Source organism: Bacillus rossius, chromosome 2 (genome assembly GCF_032445375.1).
Source record: "Bacillus rossius redtenbacheri isolate Brsri chromosome 2, Brsri_v3, whole genome shotgun sequence".
Classification (NCBI taxonomy): Eukaryota; Metazoa; Arthropoda; class Insecta; order Phasmatodea; family Bacillidae; genus Bacillus; species Bacillus rossius.
In genome coordinates this window covers 82,899,348-82,921,493 of record NC_086331.1, presented here as the reverse complement: position 1 = coordinate 82,921,493, position 22,146 = coordinate 82,899,348, and the positions used below count along the sequence as shown (strand labels likewise).

The window sequence follows — 22,146 nt, the reverse complement described above, 5'->3', positions numbered from 1 at the left end:
TCCCGATGCACCAGTCTTTGTACACAAAGCCCGTCGTTCGCCGTCTGCTATCGCTCACCAAGGGGTCACTGATTCTCTTCACTTCACTGCCCTCGCAGTTCAGTCTCTCCAGTTATATACCTGCCAAGTCTTGCCCTGGAGAAAGGTTTTGTAGCCCTTCAAAGTGTCGCTTCATTAAAATCCCCTACTTAACACTCGAAGCTCCAAGAACAATGGTGTTCTAGTTATGCCACTTCACACAGACAGGGCTCTGGGAACATGCCGAACCCTCGAGATATGCAGATAATTCTCCGGGATCAGTGGGAAAGCGCTGGAGAAGGGGAAGGTGGGTAACAAGGCACCTCTGCTAATTGGTTTAGGCATGTAGCGGTAAAGGAGGGATGGGCCCCATCTGCATTGCACCCCAAACACAGGCAGGCACAGGGCTGGCTGGCCAGCATCGTTGTTAGAGTCCTCATAACTGTATATATATACTTGTGGTGTGTGTGTGTGTGTGTGTGTGTGAATTTCCCTGATTATATTTAAGCTTACAATTTTTCAATTTAAAAAATAATAATAATTTTATATTAGCGATATCTATGTCATAAAAGCAATGATTTAGTTCATTAATTTGATCTACAAATTTTTTATATTCTAAACCTTATCTGTTTTTTGAAAACTTTTTGGGTGCTGTGTTACAGGACTAGGAGAAAAGCGTGCTCAAGCCATCATTATTCGTAGACTAGATTCCTTGCCTGAAGAAGAGCAAGCTTTGGTGTTAGAAAAATTCAGAGGCATTGAAGTAAACACCGTCCAAGAGCAGAATGAAATGCTTATGATTTTGTTGCGAGCTCATTGTGAAGCTAAGCAAACCCGACATGTACATGATACGCCTGAGAATAGAAGTGAATTTCTTAATCAGTATTTAGGTGGTAGTACTATTTTCATGAAAGCAAAACGTTCTCTGACTAGTTCATTTGACCAGCTACTCAAAAGAAAGAGTTCTCGTGATGATTTTGGACCTATAGTGAAAGAGGTTAGCCTTCCTATGAATGCAGCTTTGTGTAAGGTAATATATAAATTCCTTTTCTTTTTACTAAACTTTTTTATGATAATGTAAATTTAATTTCACTTGCGAAACTATACAAAGTTATTTTTATGTCTAAGAGAAAATACAATTGTTTGTCGTTGTGTATTGAAAATGTGCTTGTATTCAAAGTGATGTCTTAATTTTTTTCTATCTAATATCATTCAGTAGAGGTAATAAAGTTTTAACTGTGAAGTAATCAATTTTAAATATGTAATTTACTTTCAGCAATGCCCTTTGCTAGTGGATGTAAAATGTAATGATATTTTATACTTATTTGGTTCATTTGTGGGGAATTTTTTTTTTTTTTAAACTTGGAGTAAAAATTTTAGAGAAGAATCAAAAAGTAAATCTTTTGAAGTATGAAAGAAACAGAAAAAAATAACTATAGAAAATTAACAAAACAGATAATAAGTTTAAGATGAAAAGTGTGGGTGTACAGTAGCCGGTAAAGCAACATGTCTATCTGGAAACACAACTCTTTCCCCTCCTCAGTAAATTATTTCAGGGTTCATACACTTAACCAGCTAACAAGCTGATTATTATTTCATAAAAATGATTACATTCAAACTGGTGTGAGGCCATGGTGTTAGCAAGTTGTTGGCTCATTCAGATATTCTGATCTTGAACATAAACACATTCTAGGATTATCCCATCTGATGCTCTTGTATACACACATGCACACACAATGCATCATTATGTACACAAAGTGGCAGTATCTACTTTATACTCATCTCATTTCCACGTAAGTGCCCCAGAAATGTTTTAGATTGTATGAGGATAAGTAAGGTTATGCTGCTTCTATGTCTAAAACCAATTGGCATCATGTATTATATGAAATGGCAAATTATTTTTTTAATTTTCATTACTGAAAAGAAGACTTTGTGTTGTATTACCATAATGTGTTATATGCTGGAAACAATGGTTACCAGAGGATTTTGAACTGTTATATTTTTGTTTTCATTACTGATAGCCCCAAATACTTATCAACCAGTGGTAATTATCCCAAAGTTACAAATAGTACGTACAGCAGTTACAGAATTTTTATTATTTTAATGTTACATATTATTACATATTAAGATTTAATTTTGCTTTTAATATCCAAGAATTTTCAACTGTTATTTGGGGTAGTTGTTTAAATGATGTAATATTTGGATATTATGTTTAAGGAACCAGTACCTCTTACACCAACAGAATCAGCCACTGATTCAGATGAAATACCCAATGAAATGCGACCTCGCTCACTGACAGTTGGTTCTTTGGGTACAGGAACACCGAAACGAGAGAATTCTTTGTTGGTTCCCAAAACAAGCCCAATGATGAACATGTAAGTTAGGTTTTTCTTTGATTCATTGGCAGTTACGTTAGTTTTTACTCTGTTTTATATCTTGTCAAAATTAATTTGCAGTTTCCTCAAAGTGGGCAACTCACCAAAGTCATCTACGCCAAACAGCCCAGGCACACCAGCTCAGCCTGGATCGTGGAGACAGGCAATTTTCAACCGAGTAGTCACACCGTTAAAAAATGTATCAGGTGCGTTATAATTTTAAAAATAATGTTTGGTTTTTAAATAATGTGTATATACTTTAGTTAATATTTATTTATACAATTTGAGTGCCAGCCAAACAACTTTAGAACCTAGACTGATGACACGGTTCATAATATAACATAAACCTGCACCCCAGAGATAGACACCATGTCTATTTATTTATGAAATTGTGTTGGCACCATGTCCATGATGTACATTTTTTCCCTCTGTATAGTGGTATAGAGCACTATGTTCAGTTATTATGGTTCAGTTTCATTCGGAGGTAAAGAACACTATTTGGGCATAAATCAAAAACTTCCTCTCCAGTTAAATTACTATTTTGTGTCATGGTTTCTTTCATCTCCATTGTACAGATATAACATTAAAATTTAACACTTATTGACATAATTCTGCCAATATGCACAAAGTGTGCAGATAAAAATCAATTAAGTTAAACATAAAAAAACACATGTTTCTTACATTTTAATACCATGTAAACTAAAAATTAACATATAATACTAATTTAGGAAGTATGTTCTTATGTCAGCAGTGCCACCATACCTCACTTGGGTATTATGGCATTTGTCCCAAAACAATACGGTGAATTCCTTTAAGCACTGCAGCATCTGCCAATAGCATTGTTATAAATGTTCTGGCTTGAGAACAGCTGAACAGCTAAATACAACCAAGCCTCTGCTATATTTTCAGCCACTGCAGTCATGAATTATCACAGGCCAACAATAGATTTGGTGCCTGGGTATTTGGAGTTGATTTCATATGAATTTGTTGCCCTGATTTCAAATATGGAATTATTTTTTGCCTAGGACGTAGATTTTTAAGATACAACGTTTTAGTGAAATGTACGTTTTACAGTATTTTAGGTTAAAGCCATGAATCAAATCTAAAAAAAGTTAAACATTAAATTCTTATTATTAAATTACACAAATATTATTATATTATACCAATGTCATTCTATTGTACAACATCATTATATTGTACAAATATTATTAGTATATACTTATATTATTATGTATACAAAGATAGTAGCATGTCATCAATGGAACCAACTAGTCATTCAACACTTCGGAAGATTCTTTTTCGTGAACTTCTTGAATATATCTTGGAACAGCCCCGTTTTAAACTCCAGCATTAATCTGCCATCATGTGTGTATCCCATAGTCCTTGATAGGGGTCCTCCATAATTTCAATATCTTGATAACATTTTCAGTAAAACGGTCCAGGAGACTGTGTAAATAGTGCACTTTAATACTCATGTTGCACCCAAAGGATTTGAAATTTTAAGCTTATTGTTTACCAGTTCAACATGGTTTTCTGCTTTTCGTTGGCCCAGAAAATTTCTGACAACTCCAACAAATGAATACCAGGATTTTCGCTCAGACTCATTCATGGAATTTATGAAGGCTTGGTCCTTAATGAATTTTCTTATTTCTGGGCTGTTAAATATTCCTGCTTTAATTTTATCCTTACTCAAATGAGGCATTTTTTCCCTATAAATGTAAAGCATGATCCGTCCTGATTAAGAGCCTTTACAAACAGTTTCCTTACGCCCAGCTTGATATGCAGTGGAGGAAAGATAATTTTCTCTCGTTCAACTAAGAGCTTGTTAATAAAAAAATTTTTCTCCAATGACCATGTCTTCTCTTTTAGGCCACTCTTGTCTAACCCAGTGGTGTGTTTTGTCTCTGCTATCCCAGAGGCACAAGAAACAAGGATATTTGGTGTGGCCACTTTGCTGTCCGTGGAGAAAGTTTACCATTTTTAAGTTCACTAAAATCACCCATTGATTGATCATGATACCTTATCTTCTCCAAGACCAAAGCTGTGGTGCTATATGTTTCTTTCATTGTCGTTGAGTGAGAAATAGGTATTGAACCATATTTGTTCCCATTGTGTAGAAGAACACGTTTCAAGCTTTGCTTTCAGCTATCAATAAATAGGGACCAACCATCTGGAAAATATTCAGGAAGATTTATTTTTTTCTAGGAGTCCTCTAATATTGTGACAAAATACAAGATTTTCTTCTTGAGAGAAGAATGGTAGTAGACCCTTTTCTCTTGTACGGTAAAAAGTAATTTTCGTTTCTTCTTCCAGAATCCCCCCCCCCCCCCCTCCTTCAACCTGGAAGCCATTAATTCACTTCTGTGTTACTTCCTTGCGGGAAATATACTTTTCAATCCATCGTTCCAAATCATTAAGCATTTTCTTAATCTGAATTACATCTGGCTGCACAGAAGTAACTTGAATCCACAAATATTTACCTTTTTTCTACAAAACAAATGGTTGGCAGCCTGTTTGAAGTTGAAGTTGTCTTCTTCAGTGGGAGAAAGTGGTTTGCAACTATAATGGCAGTTATGTTTTGCTGGAACAGGAACATTGATTTTATTCATGTAAGCCTTACCGAATCCGTAGCTTCTTTCTGTAGATTATGTTCCCTGTCCTTTTCTACAAAGTTTATGACCACTAACATCACTGTTTGCTGGTGCTGCAATATCTCAATATAATCATATTACTGCTAAAAATCACCCTAGCATGAAAACAATGCAACACTGATGCAGAGCTCATGTGAACAAGCCCAATTATTGGCCGTAATATACGTTAGACAGCTGTGAACATACAGTGCACACTGCATCATCTACAAGGAATGTTGCATGTACTTCAACCCTTTATTACGGTATATACTTTTACAAACAGAGCCTTATACTAGTCATAACAAGAATTTTTTGAAACTGGCACTCAAGTTCTTTTAATTTTATTTTTAATTTCAGGTGTTGGGCACACCTCTACCTATATGTTACTCTATGATTTGCAATGAGAGTTTAATTTAAACCCTTTTTGGGACTAAATCTTTGTACAGATGTTAGCTTGATTTAGCAGAGCAATATGTAAACTTTTTCTAGTTTTGTTTTTAGACATTTGTTTATATTTTTAGTTTATAACTTTAAAAGCAATATTGTGTGTGTACGCACCTTATTGGGTAAGTAAACCTTTTTTTTAAAACTGCCAGTGCAGAAACGAAGGTTTACCACACAAGTTACAAGGAGTGCTAGTTTATAGCGTTCCATAACTGTATACATGTGTACCATCTGAAAGGGGGCTAATGCATGTGAATTTCGGTATGTTGCACTGGCGGGCGAGGCATGTGCGCATGCGCAAAGAGCCAAGGTGGAAACTGAGGCGGCGGCGGCAGTGCTAGTGAGTTGGCGGCAACAACATCCAGCTGAGCGAGGTGCTCAACAGTGTTGTCTAAAAGGTTGACCATGATTGGAAACTGGCTTTACTGACCCCCTGCTTTGCACGAATGTGAAGCACCGCCGCTATGAGAGCCGCAAACATTCAAATAAGATCTGCCCTAACTCAGATGCAAGTTTGTTAGAGACACATAAGTCTGTGAAAGAGCCTTTAGATTTTTTTTGATTTGGAATATGACAAACTCTGTATCAGACGCGTGTGCATTTTTAAAGACTGAACTTACGTTGCAAACATAAATCTACTTAGTAATCTTGGTGCGGTACCTTAATCGTCTCTTTCGCTCAAGGTAAACAATCCTCTTGTGCTGCACGATTACGACACAGCGCTGCATTCACGAACATTTGACCGGTCGCGGAAGCTGTCAAGGGTAAGAGAGGCTTTGAACACCTACAGTGTCACTGCGAGTGCAAGGTGGCTTGCCAGCGTAAACAGCCTTGGGCGAACATATCATGAATATTTCATTAACTATTTTGCATCTACAAAACTCTCAGATTTCTTTACTATTTTAAGACTTTGTTCTGTAAACGCAACATTCAGATGATTCAAAAAAAAAAATTATTTGTGTAGACAATATTTCCACAAGCAACATGATCTAACAGCGATTGCTCTTGAAGTTTCTGAGCGTTCGCTTGTATTTTGACTTAGTCATTTTTATCCTCCTGGCGACTCGTTGCAACTCATCCACTTCTGCTTACCCCCCGAGGCATTAATAAAAGTGTTTGTTTCTATTTTTGTTTTGAAACCATGGTACACTTCCACACTTGATGAACCATGGTGACTGAATATAGTGGACTTTAAATATTTTAGAGTTAGTTTTCAATTTTGTTCCCAAGATTTGTAAAGATTTCGAGAAATCTTTATTTAGTGTTTAGTCTATTTACCATGCAAAAATATATTAATAATAAATTCTTCCACTTAAATGTTAATATCCAGAATCAAGCCATTTTCTTATTTATTACTGAACATCATGAGCAATGCCCTCTGTGACCAACTCCCAGTTGCCCGTCCCGAGATTTTCACGACATGTGGTTTGCCCTGTTTTGGAGTCACTTGTTAGCTAATATTTGGTGGTACCCTCAAGAGGGTATTACAAAGTCTTCAATTATCAGTTGTTGCATTCTCTGAAATAACAACTTTACTTTATATTTCATACTATATGAAAATACAAATAAACAACCATAAAGAAAAAAATTATGCACAAATTTTTATCAATAATATGGAAAAAATAAATTCATACCAAAAAAAAAGAAATGTTTTGTAATCTAAGGAACAAATTTTAATGTAGCTTGATTAAGAATTGTTGTAATTGTTAGTAAAATATGCATTGTGGGAAATTGTGAATGAAAGAAAATTTGTTGTTTTTAGATGATGTTGCTAGACATAACTTTCCTAGAACCAAGAGGGAGGCAAGTGAGCTGCGTGCTTTGTGGAGAAAAGCTATCAATCAGCAGTTGCTTCTAATACGCATGGAGAAAGAAAATACACGACTTAGAGGTAACCTGCATTTTGTCGTTTAACCTGTAGACTACTATTTTCTTTGTACTTTTCATATGTTTCCTTGTTATGTCACTTCACAAAATTCAAAAATTTTAGTTCGTTTCAATCTAACAGAATGAAAATATAACTTTAAGTAATTTTTTTATTTGTTGCTATAATTTTGTACCTGATATTTTGTGTTGATTGCTGTACTTGTACAATCAAATATAGTGTTAGTATGTACTGCTTTCATTATGCAATATTCTTATGCATAACCACTATAAAGAATTATTGTTAGACCAATAAACTTAAGGAGATTATCATTTATTGAAAAATATATTAATCAATGTCGATGTAGGTAATATGTGGCTTACTTGAATTCCTAAGAGATGTACAGCCTCATAAAAGTGTGTCTTAGAAAAATGCAAAATGCTCATCTGATTGTAATATTGTAAAAAGAACTTTATGGGTCGGTATTCTGTTTTCATGCTTGAAAATACACTAGTATCAAACAAATAATTATTATTGACCTATCATGAAAAAAAAAAATTTGATTCGCTACTCTGGGTTTGTTGGGTAGATGTGCAGAAAACTAAAAGTTTTGACACTAGGCTACACACTACCATGTCAACACAAGTTTCGCAAGTGATTGCAGTTGCCGATACATTTAGAATGATTCAAAGTTTAGTAAAGACAAGGAGAATGGAGCATTGATGGCATGAGTGGGTGGGTGAAACACCCCACAAAAACCCACCACCTCTTGCAATTTCCACCATATTTCCCACTTGCGAAAAAACCAGGTTTTATCCAGCCAAGAATTGAACCCGGATCACTTTGGGGAAGGCGAGTGTTCTAATCACTCAACTATCATGGCCCCCCTTGTTACATTATTAAACAATGTCAGTGTTTCCGGAAGTGTTTGGTAATAAATACTGCAACATTCTGAACATGTTGCACACATGGAGCCTGTAACATTCAGCCATTTTTATAAATCTATGGTATATATTATTATGTTGTTACATAACATGGGCTAGCTTCAGTGATTGCAATCATTTGTACCCAAATTGCAATCATTTGTACCCAAATATCATGTCACTTATTCCAATCATTTAATTTCACCAAACTCATATTCTGAATTACTGGTGCTGAAAGTTCTTCATGCTGCCCAGCTTCCAGGTTTTTGAACACACCATTGTTTGTGTGCTTTTTACTTGCAAAAAGTTTGATTGGGGTGTGTACCTAAGGCAGCTGCTTTTCTAATGTCAGTACTTTAGAAATTTTTCTGTTATACAATACTACGGTCATTCCTTAGGAACAGTTTAACTATCATATTAATTAAGGTGGTGTTTACTGTTTTTGCAGGTATGGGGTTTGGTAGTAATTACTGTTCGCTCAGCATTAGTACAGACACACAGGTTTTCCATGAACATTGGTAGTTGCTCTTTTCTCATCTGCACAAGATTTTATTTAAGTGGACATTTTAATCAGTATTCTAGAACAACTAGAATCTTTTTCAAACTGTATACGTAAAGATATTTTAATTATTGTACCAGCAACTTAATTAGCTTTGTTTGCTTATTAAAGGCCTGATTAGAAAACAATAATTACAGCCATTCTTTAGTTAGGTATTTAAAATGGAATTTTTTATTTTTCAATTTCTAGAACATTATTTATATAACTTTAGTAGTTTTTTTGAAAGTTGAGTGTTTCCTGGACAAAAGTAGTGAACTAATTCCTATTGTCTTGCAGTCCGTCAAGAAGAAGCTACTGTTAAGCGTATAAAGCTTGAATATGATGAAATTGGATCTTGTTTACGTGAAGGCATGGAAGTGTGGGATCTTCTAACAAGCAAAGAAAGTCGCAAATGTGACCGACAGATGTTATTACAAGCTATTCGCCAAGGTGTGCCTCGCAGCAAGCGAGGTGAAATATGGCAGTTCTTAGCTGAGCAGTATTGTCTGAAGCAACCACCTATTGACACTACTAACTTCCCGAACTACCATGTGCCTTATGAAAAACTTTTGCACCAGCTTACATCCTATCAGCATAGCATCATCATTGACCTTGGTGAGTTTTATCTATAAAATTAAGTTTTTAATTGTACAGAGAATGTTGTTAATGTGCAAGAAAACCTAGCATCAAAGTAAAACCTGTAATAACATTTTTAATATTCTTAGTATTTCCAATGTTTGCGTGAAACAATGCCTTGGGGTAAATGTAGTTGCTTTCTTGAATTAAAAGCTCTGATGTGTCATGGTGTCACACATAATAGTAGTTGTTCGCCATCTGAATTTCCCATGTAGTTACCAGTAGATTTGAGTTTAAATATTTAGAAAAACTTTACCAGTTTGAATGATTCAAGTATGTAGTTATGTACTTGCGACCACACATAGGTAGTCATTTTGCAGTTGTGGTGTACTAAATAATTTTGTATGGATATAAATATTGACCTCTAAACAAGTTTTATTAACTATGCAATAAACAATGCAATAAACAAAATTGTAGAAAGTTAAGTAACAATATTTTCAAATACCTTTTTATAAACTACGCAAGATGCAAAAACAGAAATGCAAGCCTGCATGAACTTTCAACTTCATGTGTTTTGGGTTGCGTTTCAGACGTCCCTATTTGAAGAGAACTGTTTCAAAATTTAAAAAAAAATAATAATAAAATCAACTCTAACGTTATGAGCGTAGAAGGCCAAATTGTTATTTTTATTATACCTATATAAATCATGTTTTTTTTCTTTTTCTAAACTTTCCCACGGAATAAGAAAATAACACTTTTAAATTAAATTATACACATTTTTTTTGTTTTTTTATGAATGATATGAGTTTTCAAAAGGAGCCTGTGCTCCATTTGTTTTCTACTGTTTTATGATTTCAAGTTTTAGGGTTGGTGACGTCTTGCGACTTGCGTCAATTATGAACTGCTGTGATTTTCTTATGTTGGTTGCATGTTACGGCATCGTTGCATCGTTTCAATCCTTGCTTAGTGTAAAAATGTAGCTAAAATTGTATTAGCCAGAGAAACCGGTTGTTAGGCCAGGTTTATGAACTGCACAAGAAAAGCAACATGCGAAGGTGAAATATTTTTTCAGATTTCAACTTTTTGCACTTTGGCTTGTGTTACCGCCTTTTATATGTCAAGTGAAGAGTTCCAAAAACTCATGAAGATACATATTATGTTTTTTTATCACATGTATTAAATTTTTACTTATTAAATTATCACACAGTAAAAGCTAATTAGTTTTTATATTAAATCAAGAATTTCACATATATCCATTAAGAAACCATTATTTATGAAAAAGGCATGAAAAGAAATTTTACCTTTTTATCATTTCAAGTTATAAATTTGGTAATGTCTTACGAAATGTATGTTTTATAAATTATTGTAGTTTTCTTACAATTTTTATGTGTTGTAGTCTTGCGATCTTCTGTTTCTTGCAAGGTCTATAAACACAGCCTTTGTATTTATTATTATAATAAATAAATTGTGTCCCAATAAAAAATTTTTTAATAATAATAATAGAACATTTTTATTTTCAATTACAAGCACATGAATTTATGGCATTCTAATTAAAACTGTGTCCAAATTCGCCAGAAGTACACAGAATTTTCCAGAACTTAATATCAAGACAAATAAAGTTGATGATTTCTGAATCAAAAAACCAAAAAAATTTAAGTTTTGTAGTTTTGAGTTACATGTTTTTTCCCCCTTCAAAAGTTTTCAAATACTTACCTTGCACCAAAGTATTAGGTACTGTGACCACAAATTTTCTTTATTATACTTTTGTAATTTTTACTACGGAATCCTGAACAGCTTTACAGTTGTTAACAAGTCAAAATAAAATCAAACTTGCCATTGTTTTGGAAAAAATATTTATTTGCATGACTTATGTGGCAAAATGTTAAAATGAAGTAACTTATACTATTTAAAAAAAAGTGCTGTGCTAGCTTGGCAAGTAATTTTAAGAAATGGCTCATTTAAGCAAGATTTCAAAATTGTACAACACTAACCACTTCTTTGAAAAATATAAATAATATTGAATACTAAAGTAATAAAAATACCGGTAAAATAATTTTTGATTCATATTGTACCAGGATAAACATATTTAGTCAAAAAATTGATATTTTAACAGACTAATAAGAAAGTTAAGTAAAATACGTGCACATATACAGGCAAGTGAAGTATGCAGGTTGCAAGTACATAGATGTGTAATTGGATTCAAACACAGATTAAGTTCTATCTTTTCTTCTTAAGTTATGGTTGTTATTTTTCTTGTATTTGTTGAAACTTTGTTATAAACCTATTAAAATATAAATTTTTACAATTTGTTCTTCGTAAAATATATAGTAAAAATTATTTTACGAGTCTATTATTTACTGAACATATAAATAAATTATAAACTACAAAACAATTTTAAAAATGGTGATGTTTCTTTCCCAGGTGGTATGCTAGAAATATGCACATAAATTCATTTACTTGCATGGCTGCATACTTCAGTTCCAATTGAGACAGTCCTTGTGATGTCACTTCCAGGGAAAAATATGTAAAAGTAAAAATTTCATGCAAATTTTTTAGACTCTGCTGTAATTCAAATTGGAAAATAGCCCCCAACCATTGTAAATATCCATTAATGTTGCTGTTTTTCCACCAGTCCATTTTAATTTTTTAAAATCTGTTGAAATGGCAGGCCAGCTCTTGGCAAAAGCAGAGACGTTTTCTTATTATGTGCATTATGGTCTCTTATGACTTAACTGTCGAACAGACTAATATCACCCAAATAAAATAAATAAATTGCATTGTTATAGTCTGGTAATAATAAACTTTCTCTGGTCTGTTAACTACTGGGAGAAAAAAACTGATTACATATCTTACACATGTTTCTAAAATTATTATAATCTTTTACATTTCAGATTGGCCTGACGAGGCAATCAGGAAGTAACAGACACAAAAAAACACTTGAAATAACTGTTGAAGTGCATTTGTATTCTTTATAGGAAAATTACATTTGAAATTGTAAAGTGTCTGTTAAGGTTAAAGTTTTAAATTAGTTTATGTTTAGGTTAAGTTGCTGGTTAAAACAAAATAATTTCTTGAAACTTTTTTTTATTTAAAATTTTCAGTCATAAAAAAAATCACTTTCAAAAATTTTACTTAACATAGTTCAAGATGCTTCTTCACACTGATTTCGACCCAGGCTATGCCCTCCATTAGACCTGATGTGCCTTGCCCTGCTTCATACCCCCTCTTCTCCCACCAACACCCTCTATGGCCCGCCAAAGTTCATGTGTATGTGTGTGCTTGTGCGTGTGATAGTCCACCACTGCTAGAGGTGTAGGTGGAGTTGGTGCCACATCCCCTTTAGTATTTTACTATTCTTTATTTTATTGTACGTTTCAGTTTTTGTCTACGTCCAAGTGTGTTTGCTTTCAGGGTAAATATAAAACCAGATTTGGACCATGCACCATGGGATATTTATCAAACTTTAAAAATTCTCCCATCTTTTTAATTTAAGTAAATGCTAAAATTGTTTTAATGTGTTTTTTTTTAATTATGTATATGTATGATTTAAAAGGTTAAATTTTAAATTTTTTTAAACCTCAGCACTGTTACAAATATGACCTAATGGTCAGTTTGGTGAGGGGGGGGGGGGGGGGGGGGGGGGGCACTTTCTCCTTGTGGCCTCTTTGTCAGTCCATCGGCATCGCCTCTCGGATCCGGAAGCAAACGTTGCACCTCACCGCCTTTATCATATGGTAAACTGATCCTTTAACATCCACAGTCAATATTAACGTATCTAAACTTTTTTTTTTTGCTCCTTTGAAGCCTGCTCCGAGAGGTGGACCATGTAACCTAATTATTTTAATTCCTTTATTGATTTTGGTCATTGTTTTAGGCGAACTCTAAATTTATACCAGGACCTGAGGCTGCCTAATTATGTGATGTAATGATTACGTGATGTTGGCTTTTTAACCGCTTCAGTGTTTGTTAAATGGGTTTTATTGTTAAGAGGCGTGTTCAGTAAAAACCCTCATACCACAATCTGTTGTTATTCTTTCGTGTGACCACGTATTTAATTACGAGACTGAGGCATGTGGGACACCTGGAGAGCATACCTGCAATAGTCATTGATCAGATATATTTATGGGGAGATTTTGAGCCTAGCGTCACATGGTCCACATCGCAGCCCTTAGAGAGAAACATAGCTGGGTTCATGTGCCCTTCCACATGGTGGCGCCATTGCAGACACACTGCTGTCTGAAACCCTTGATTTCAACTTGCCTGTATTCACCCCTATGTCAACACCTTAGCACAGACAATGAGCTCATCACTCGGTGCCAGAAATATATTATTTGTAGCTAGTAAGCGGTCATTATATAACTCAGTGTACTGCCAAAAAGAAGACATATCTTTAGATGACAGTCGAAGCACACCAATGCTGTGCCATTAGCCCTTAACTCCGATGCTAGTGTTCGAGAAATTTCTGTATGTTATCACCTAAAGAAGGTTTCTTGATGGCTGATCTTGGAATATGGATGTTAAATTGTCTATAAAAGATTGGGTGAACCACCCACGCAACGGTTTCTGGCTACCACTGAACAATGACTGGCTAGATGATGCAACTGCCTACAGTCAAGCAGGGAAGAGGCTATCGCATGACCTCACCAACCAATCACAACACATTTCATTACAGAAAAACTTCCAGTAGTCCTTGCATGTTCCACATAGTTAAATTTTTTCTCCTTTTCTGTCTCTCTCCAGTGAAGTGATAAACACTGTGGGAAATACCAAAGTGCAACTTTCCCAACATAAGAACATGTGCAGAAAACACTAGAACATCTTAGCAACTGGAAATCTGTCTGTCAACTTGGCATCCCCATGTTGCGCGTTTTCTTTTTGTCCTTTCTTTCATCACCACAATATCCATTGTTCTAGAAACATTATGAAAGCTTGTTAATGATACCAAACACTAAGTGTAGGTTTAACTATAACATTTAAAGTAGATTAAACATGAAAAAATACATTTACATAAATAGTAACAGTCAACCTTGTGAAAATCGGTAAAAACATAGTTAAAATACTTTTCTATATAAAAATAATTAAATATAAGAAATTATTACAAAAATATTAACGGCAATAAAATACAAACATAAAACTAGGTTGCATGACCTTGAACCTATGTAGTCGGCTGATTCACCTGAATTACTAAAACAAAAAATATAATAATAAACCTCCCCCAAAATACTTATCAAAATTATGAAGAGTGGGGTCTGCAATGCTACAACATCCCTGCTCTGAATTTTTACTTCAATTATCATTACATTTAATCAAAAAGTTCAAAACAGAAGTGTATCTCAGAAAAAATCTTGAAAAAGAACATTCTCCAAAATTTGCATTATTCCCACCAAAAAAATCTCTGTTATTTCATACGGCAAATAAATTTAAAATCTAAATTCACAAATCTTAGAAATAATACACCCATCATCATATAATTTCTGTAAAAATTTCAAACCACCAACGAATTGAGAAAAATTTAAATTTTCATGATAAAATTATTCTCACAAACATAATGAATGTCATAATATTAAACTTTTATAAAATATAAGTAAGTTAACAGTGTACTTGTTTCACTACACACAGATAATTTTTAACATTTACTTTCTTTAATGTCTGTTGATTTAGTAACATTCTCAGTTGTATAATAGTAAGCCAAATCAGTACATTGTTTGCCTGATTTCATATTTTGTCAAGTAAATATTTTGCTACACTGCTATAATATTAGACTTTAATCCTTGCCTTTACCAAAAATACATATATAAATAAGTCCCTAAAATCTGATCGATGCTGAACAACAATTGTATTCCTTAGCCTATGACAAACACATACACATCAATGCAACATAAAATCTTACAACTCTGGGCATACATATCCTAGAAACGCATAAAATGCGGTACACTACTTGGCCGCTCTGGCCAACCAAGCAATGCAGATTTACAACTGGTCTTTTTCGGCAATAATAATAATAAAAAAATTGCATAACTTATATTGACAATATATTTGAATAACACATATGTGTGTGTGTGTGTGTGTGTGTATGTGCATACTGGCACTGGCAAGTACAAGAATAACACTGCGAAAAAGTGTACTCCACAAAAACATGAAATACATTGACTAATACCTTGCAGAAATTTTCACTTTAACCCATTTGCATCTACAAGCGTACTAGTACTCAGCTTTTTTTCTGGCCGATAACACCATAGGCGTACTGGTACGCAAAATGGCTAATCTGCCCAAAAAACTTGAAAAAATCCCTTTAGAATGAAAATAACCCCTTAGAGTAGCTAGTATTGTTATAACAAAGGTATATTATCGTGAAACTTAAACTATTTTTAAAATTTTATTTAAAGAATAAAAATATAATGAAAATAGAAAATAACTTTAATAATAGTAATATATAAAAAAAGTTTATGGATTCCATGGTATGTCTAACATTAAAGTGAGTAGATGCAAATGGGTTAAGCATCTTTATTGTACATTATCACAGTTATCCCTCATTATGTCACCTTTCATTTATGTGTCAGACATTTGAAAGATCTTATTTAACCAATTTTCCTTCACAATACTCCGAACACTGTATCAATGTATTACCACAATATAGCTGCACTCAGATTGTATGCATCGTAGAATAGATGATCATTCCTTCAAAACATAAGTTAAAATATTGAATGAACATTTTATTCTAACTTCTCCTTGACTTGACTGTTTTTTTTTTTTTTCATTTTGCTAACAGTTATTAAATAAATGGAATGCCTTTAGACAAATTCTTAAATAAGTTCATTAATAAATAACTTAAACTGTATATCTTAAAATATTTAAATATTCTTTTATAATAACTATCATTTCTTTATGAACCGTCTCCTTGAAAAATTACATTTGTGGGTTCTCTCTTACCTCAAATTAATTTTAACTCATTTGGACAAATAATACTCACTCAGCTGTATTACATTGTATTACTATTCATTATTATTATCATTAAAATAATACATAACATTCATGCTACCCATATGTAAACAACCTTATTTTATCCTTAAATAACATAAAACTTGTTATGTTGCATGAACCTGTCCTCACAAGCTTTTAAAAGTATTTTTTAAAAGAATAAATATTATATTTTGTCATTCAGAAGGGATTAGCTGGTTAAGTAAGTTCGAGGTCATAGTGACCTAGTTTTATATTTATAATTTATTTTACAATTGTTAATATTCTTGTAATTAATTTTTATGTTTAAGTATTTTATTTTTGAAAAGCCTCTTTACTTTAATTTTATCGGCTTTCATTTTTGCTGGCTTGGTTATTATTTGTATAAGTGTTATTTGTGTCTGTGTTTTATAGTGATTTTAAAACAGTGAGGAATTGTGTGGAAAGATAGAAACACGGACGTGCGGTGATGAAAGGCAATAGTTTATTGCATTCTGTGTGAGAGAGACAGACAACCCAGACCGTGGAATCCCAGAATTCTGTGTTAAATTATAAAGAGACAAAAGGTGTGAGAGAGGGACAGAGACTGGTGACAGTGAGAGGAAGCCCTCAAAGAAGGAGGGTTACTTCATCATAATTGTAAGAATAAATGTTGTAGCCAATAGTAAGGCAGTATTTTGGGGAAGTCCCTAGCTAACTGAAGTTTTCTGTAAGGTTTGGTAATGTGCTGTGTTTCTTTAATCGTTGTGCGAGGGTCGAGCCGAGTGGTCGTGCCATCTCGACGGCTCGGCTCGCGATTGTATTGTCTCGTTAAAAATAAATTGCCAATCTTAAGTTAAAACTTTTTTTTAATTATAACATTGATCATTGTGAAATATTATAATAATTAACAGAGTTTTACGCTCCACTACTTTCAACAGTAGTCAAGACATTTGTTTTCAAGTGTTTTGTTTGTGCAAGAAACAGACGTCATGAATTGTTACAAACTTAACTCTTATCCAAACTCTTCAAGTACTTATGACCTCATAAAACTAGGCTTGAAAATACTTTACACTGTAGCGAAATATTGCATGTTCAGTTAATTCATTATTGAAGTTACTTAAGTTGAAAGGTGACTATAAAAAAATTAATTATTAGTTACCTAATTATTCCCTGTTGTGATCAGTTGGGTTGCATATAAGGCATATTGGTGTTGCCACTCCCAACAGCTTATCTTACCCCTCAAACAACCAACATGAAATAATCACAAGTACACAGTGTAAACAATGCTAAATTGAAAATTATTATTAACTAATTAATGTAAATTCTTCCTTAGATTTTTAAATAGAAATTATGTTCATTGGTATTTATTATTTCATAAACATTTAAGTATGCTGCAAATAAATTCTTAATATATTCATAAAAAAGTTCTTAACTCCTTTTTTTTTATCAATAAACTTTTGATCATAATTGGTGACCTTATCTCAACACACATAAACAACATCCGATAAGAGAAAATTTACCCAAAAGCCATTCCAACAATCATCATAAACATAGGGTACTATAACACTGTTTATATTGTCACATTGTGTATAGTAGCAAAACATTACTGTCAAATAGTCAAAAAAAACTATAAGATCAGAGAGAGAAAAATTGTGAAGTATTCAATAATACTGAACATAAGTGGCTTTTTCACGTATAAAAAGATTGTGCAAATGGACTTTTATATTTCCTGAAATTTTCTGATTAATCTGTAAAAGGGCATTGTGATATAATAAATATATTTTGTTAGTTAACCATCTAAACAGTTAAAAATGGTTGGTTAAGTTAGCTACATTTTAAATACCGTAAAATGTTGTTAAATTTGGTTGTGTTATATAAACAATATTAAAAATTCTGTAAAATAGCATGGTTAAGTTAAGTTATTTAAATAAAAAATATTAAATTCCTATCATCTGTTAACACGTTTATACCTCATAGTAGTGGCATCTGGGAAATGAGGCAAATAATAACTTAAGTAAAAGGTTGGTTAGGTCAGTTAAAATAATAACATGTAAAATCAGTGTAAAAATAAATAAATTATAGAATTGGAAGTGTTATTAATGTAGAAGACTTAACATAACTAACCTTTCACGTTATTTATTATTCAGCTTATATCCCGGAACCTGTAATCCATGGTATTACTCAACTGTTAAAATAGGCAACTTTTGGTAACCTAAATGAAATATCACAATACTCTTTTATAGAAACAAAAATATTTATAGGAATTAAAAAAAAAACTATTTTGTCATTTTATTTTTATGGAAAATATTTTCTTGTTCAGTGTTATCAAGTATTCTGTAGTGCTACCATATGTTCTGCAAAGTCCTATTGAGTGACATAAGATATAAAATCATAACATGGTAACAAACTGGTGTGAGTACTTACCAAAATGTTGATCATTAGCCAAACTGACATTTGCATATATGGGAAGAAGTAGTTAACATTAGGTAGGCACAAGAAAATTGGCAACCTAACAAATGTGCAGTTGGAGTTGTAAATAAATGTAACTCATAACACCACCATGATACGTGATACAGTGCTTTTTTTTTTACTATTTAAATTTATTTCATAGCATTGGATAGACATAGAATGCTTCTGTATTGCCATTGCTAGAACACATTTTTTTAAGCTATAATATCAGTGGCTCAAGGGTTGGTCATTGTAAATTGGAATGAATGAGAAACTGGAATACTTCTGGTAAACAACTTAAATCTAGGAGCAAACATTAGTGCCAATACATATTTTACTACAAAAAATTGAAGTCTAGTATTCAGAAAATACATATACATATTACAAAAATTTCTAGAGCTAATAATTTATTTAAGGTAACCCCATATTCTTACGATACTGATTATTTTCAAATGTTTACTATATCAGCCTGTTAAAGTACTAATTTTAATTAAAAATTTTGTATCTGTTTTGAAAATATCAATGATGCAAGCATTTTCCGACCATAAGTACTTTCTTAATTTCACCTTTGTTTTTGCACAGGACGTACATTCCCAAATCATGTCTACTTTGCATCACCTTTGGGACCTGGTCAGCTGTCTCTGTTCAACTTGTTGAAAGCATATTCTCTGCTGGATCCTGAAGTAGGATACTGTCAAGGCCTAAGCTTTGTGGCAGGGATTTTGCTGCTTCATGTAAGTTATATTCATATCTTAATAATAAATAAACTATTTTATTGCATTTTCTGTCACATATCATTTTTTTATAGCATTTTTTTTATTTTAGCTAATTCTACAGACTTAATCAACTACTATGTAGGATTTTCCAAATAACACTGACAACTCCAGATGATTTCTTACGAGAAACTAAGAGTAAAATATTTACACCATTAAAAAAAAAACTTTAAAATTTGTTGTAGTAAATATTGAAAATAACTTACATTTTAAAAACAAATATGCAGATACTTTTTCTTGTAGCAGAGATTTGACACCTGTGAAAACATAGAGGGAGGTAGTTTTTTTCCTTTAGTATATAAAATTGTAGGAGGAAAAATAAAGTTTTACCTTCCTTATTTCTTTAAAGAAAATGATTGATATTGTTATTGTCGAGCTGGTTTTCACGAGTGTAACATCTGTATTAAAAGAAACATTGTTCACATATGTTTTGTTTATCTGCACACAGTGTTAGATATTTAATAAAAATGTACGTATATAAAACTTAAATTTTAATGGTGTGCAATTCCCTATAAAATTCACTAGACACCTGCGAGTACTCAAAATGTATGTTTTAAGTCGTTTTTTTTTATAATACTCGACTCGGTCTCATTGCTTTTCAAAAACTCGAAATTGGAGCAAGATTTTTTTTCATGTTTTGTACCTTTAGATAATTACAACTCTCTTTCATTATTTCAGAATTAAAGCCTCACTACCCTAGTATCCTATACTTTATAACGTTAACAGGATCTAACTTATATACATAAATACAGTAAAACCTCATTTTACGTACCCGGGATTTACAAATGTCAGAGATTAACATATTGTTTTTTACTTGCACTGTAATTTCCCTTATAGTATTAATGCATTACTTTCCTGCTTTAAATTAAAAGCATTTCCTGCAGTTTACGTTGCAACAGCATTGCATTTAATAGTAAGCCATCAGGAAAAGTTAGACTGAACAATAAAATTTGAAAGTGAATAGTGTGAAGTTTATTTAGTTTATTTTACTGTGTGTAGTCACAGCAGCTTCAGTTGGCATTTTAAACAATCTATTTTTTTTTTGTGCCACGTGCCACGGTAAACCATACGTCCATGAACCAAAACTTTGATGATGTGAACGCCCAAATTAAGTTGAGTTTTATATCCCTCCCCTTTAAACTTTAATTATTATGTATGAAATAAGTTGTATATGCTAGTTTTACATAAATAAACAGTGGATTACTGGGCCCTTATTGGAATAATGTTTTAAGTAACATACCAAATTCCTGTAAGTATGGAATCTTCGTGCATGTTCAGCGATGCTCGTTTTACCACATTAGAAATATTTTAGAAAAGCAGTTGGCAGCACTGAATTTCCAAACATTGCAACTTGCCTGGAAAATTTTATAATTTCCCTAAACGTTAACAATCATTTTAATAGAATTTGAAAGTCTTGAAAGAAGTTTGGGAAATTTTGTCAGATATCTCTAAAATGACTAACATATCAATATATATATATATATATATATATATATATATATATATATATATATATATATATATATATATATATATATATATTTCGTACTGATCTCTACCAGAATTTGTGCATTAAGTATATGGTGCAATTAATCATTAAATTTTTTTGGCATTCAGAATTCGTAAGGTTGTAACGAAGTTTGCAGAAATCAGGTTTTACGTTGTGAAAGAAATACATTTTCAGTTTTGAAGTAGATACCACATCATCTCAGTCTTCGCAGTTTTCTGGAAAGCCAGTAATTTGAAACTTTTACAACAAGCATGGGAGTTCTGATGTATTGAATTTTATTGCTATACTCAATTTTAATGAATATATGAAAAATGCAACTTGCTCAACTCGACTCGACTTGAAAAACTTCTGCTCACAGATGTCTACTATTCACTTGTAGGAAAAAGATTGAAATTTGTTTTTGTCTTATTTTCTTGTAATAAATAACCTACCAGGCATTGTCTGTGTTGTTTGGAAACATCCTATATACACAAACACAGTAGCTGTTTCCTTGCATGGGTACTCTGTATCTGAGATGTAAATGTGATGTAGCTGTTTTATCCCCCACTAAATCCTTTAAAATTAATCTTTCAGTGATGTCTTTCCTTGGATGTTTCTCCTGAAAATATTTGTAACTCATTCATCTTTATTAATTTCAATGCTATTTTTTATTTAATTATTTATTTATTTATTTTTCAGATGGCAGAGGAATCAGCATTCTTGATGCTGCGTCATCTAATGTTTCGTCGTGGTTTACGAAATCAGTATTTGCCAGACATGGTAGCTCTACAAATACAGTTGTATCAGGTATCAAGACTCCTACATGATTATCATCCTGATCTATATTCACACTTTGACGCAAATGAAATAACACCTACATTGTATGCAGCACCATGGATTCTCACTATTTTTGCTTCTCAGTTCCCATTGGGATTTGTGACCCGTGTGTTTGGTACGTACAGTGGGAAATTTATCTAAGTTTTATGTATCAGCTATTTATTTATTCTTCTCAGTATTTTCTTTTGGATCTCACAAAGTGTAGCTTCGTTTTTCAGTTTTTATTTGGCATTCAAACTTGGTATACAGCTCAAAAAAATATTAATAATAGGTTTGAGGTGGTAATGAGTGG

At 32.7% G+C, this 22,146-nt stretch overlaps 1 protein-coding gene across 10 annotated transcripts in view; it reads left to right on the top strand.

Annotated features, from left to right (window-relative positions):
• Positions 1-22,146, top strand: part of LOC134529413 (TBC1 domain family member 4) — a 353,166-nt gene that overhangs the window by 295,830 nt on the left and 35,190 nt on the right. For 9 of the 10 annotated variants that reach the window (XM_063363455.1, XM_063363457.1, XM_063363459.1 and 6 more), the window contains 7 exons: positions 681-1,048; positions 2,236-2,393; positions 2,475-2,599; positions 7,230-7,358; positions 9,090-9,407; positions 19,338-19,489; positions 21,717-21,969. In XM_063363455.1, coding sequence (XP_063219525.1) covers positions 681-1,048; positions 2,236-2,393; positions 2,475-2,599; positions 7,230-7,358; positions 9,090-9,407; positions 19,338-19,489; positions 21,717-21,969 — 1,503 coding nt within the window. The remainder of the gene's footprint in view (positions 1-680; positions 1,049-2,235; positions 2,394-2,474; positions 2,600-7,229; positions 7,359-9,089; positions 9,408-19,337; positions 19,490-21,716; positions 21,970-22,146) is intronic. The other variant, XM_063363464.1, reaches the window with a different exon arrangement.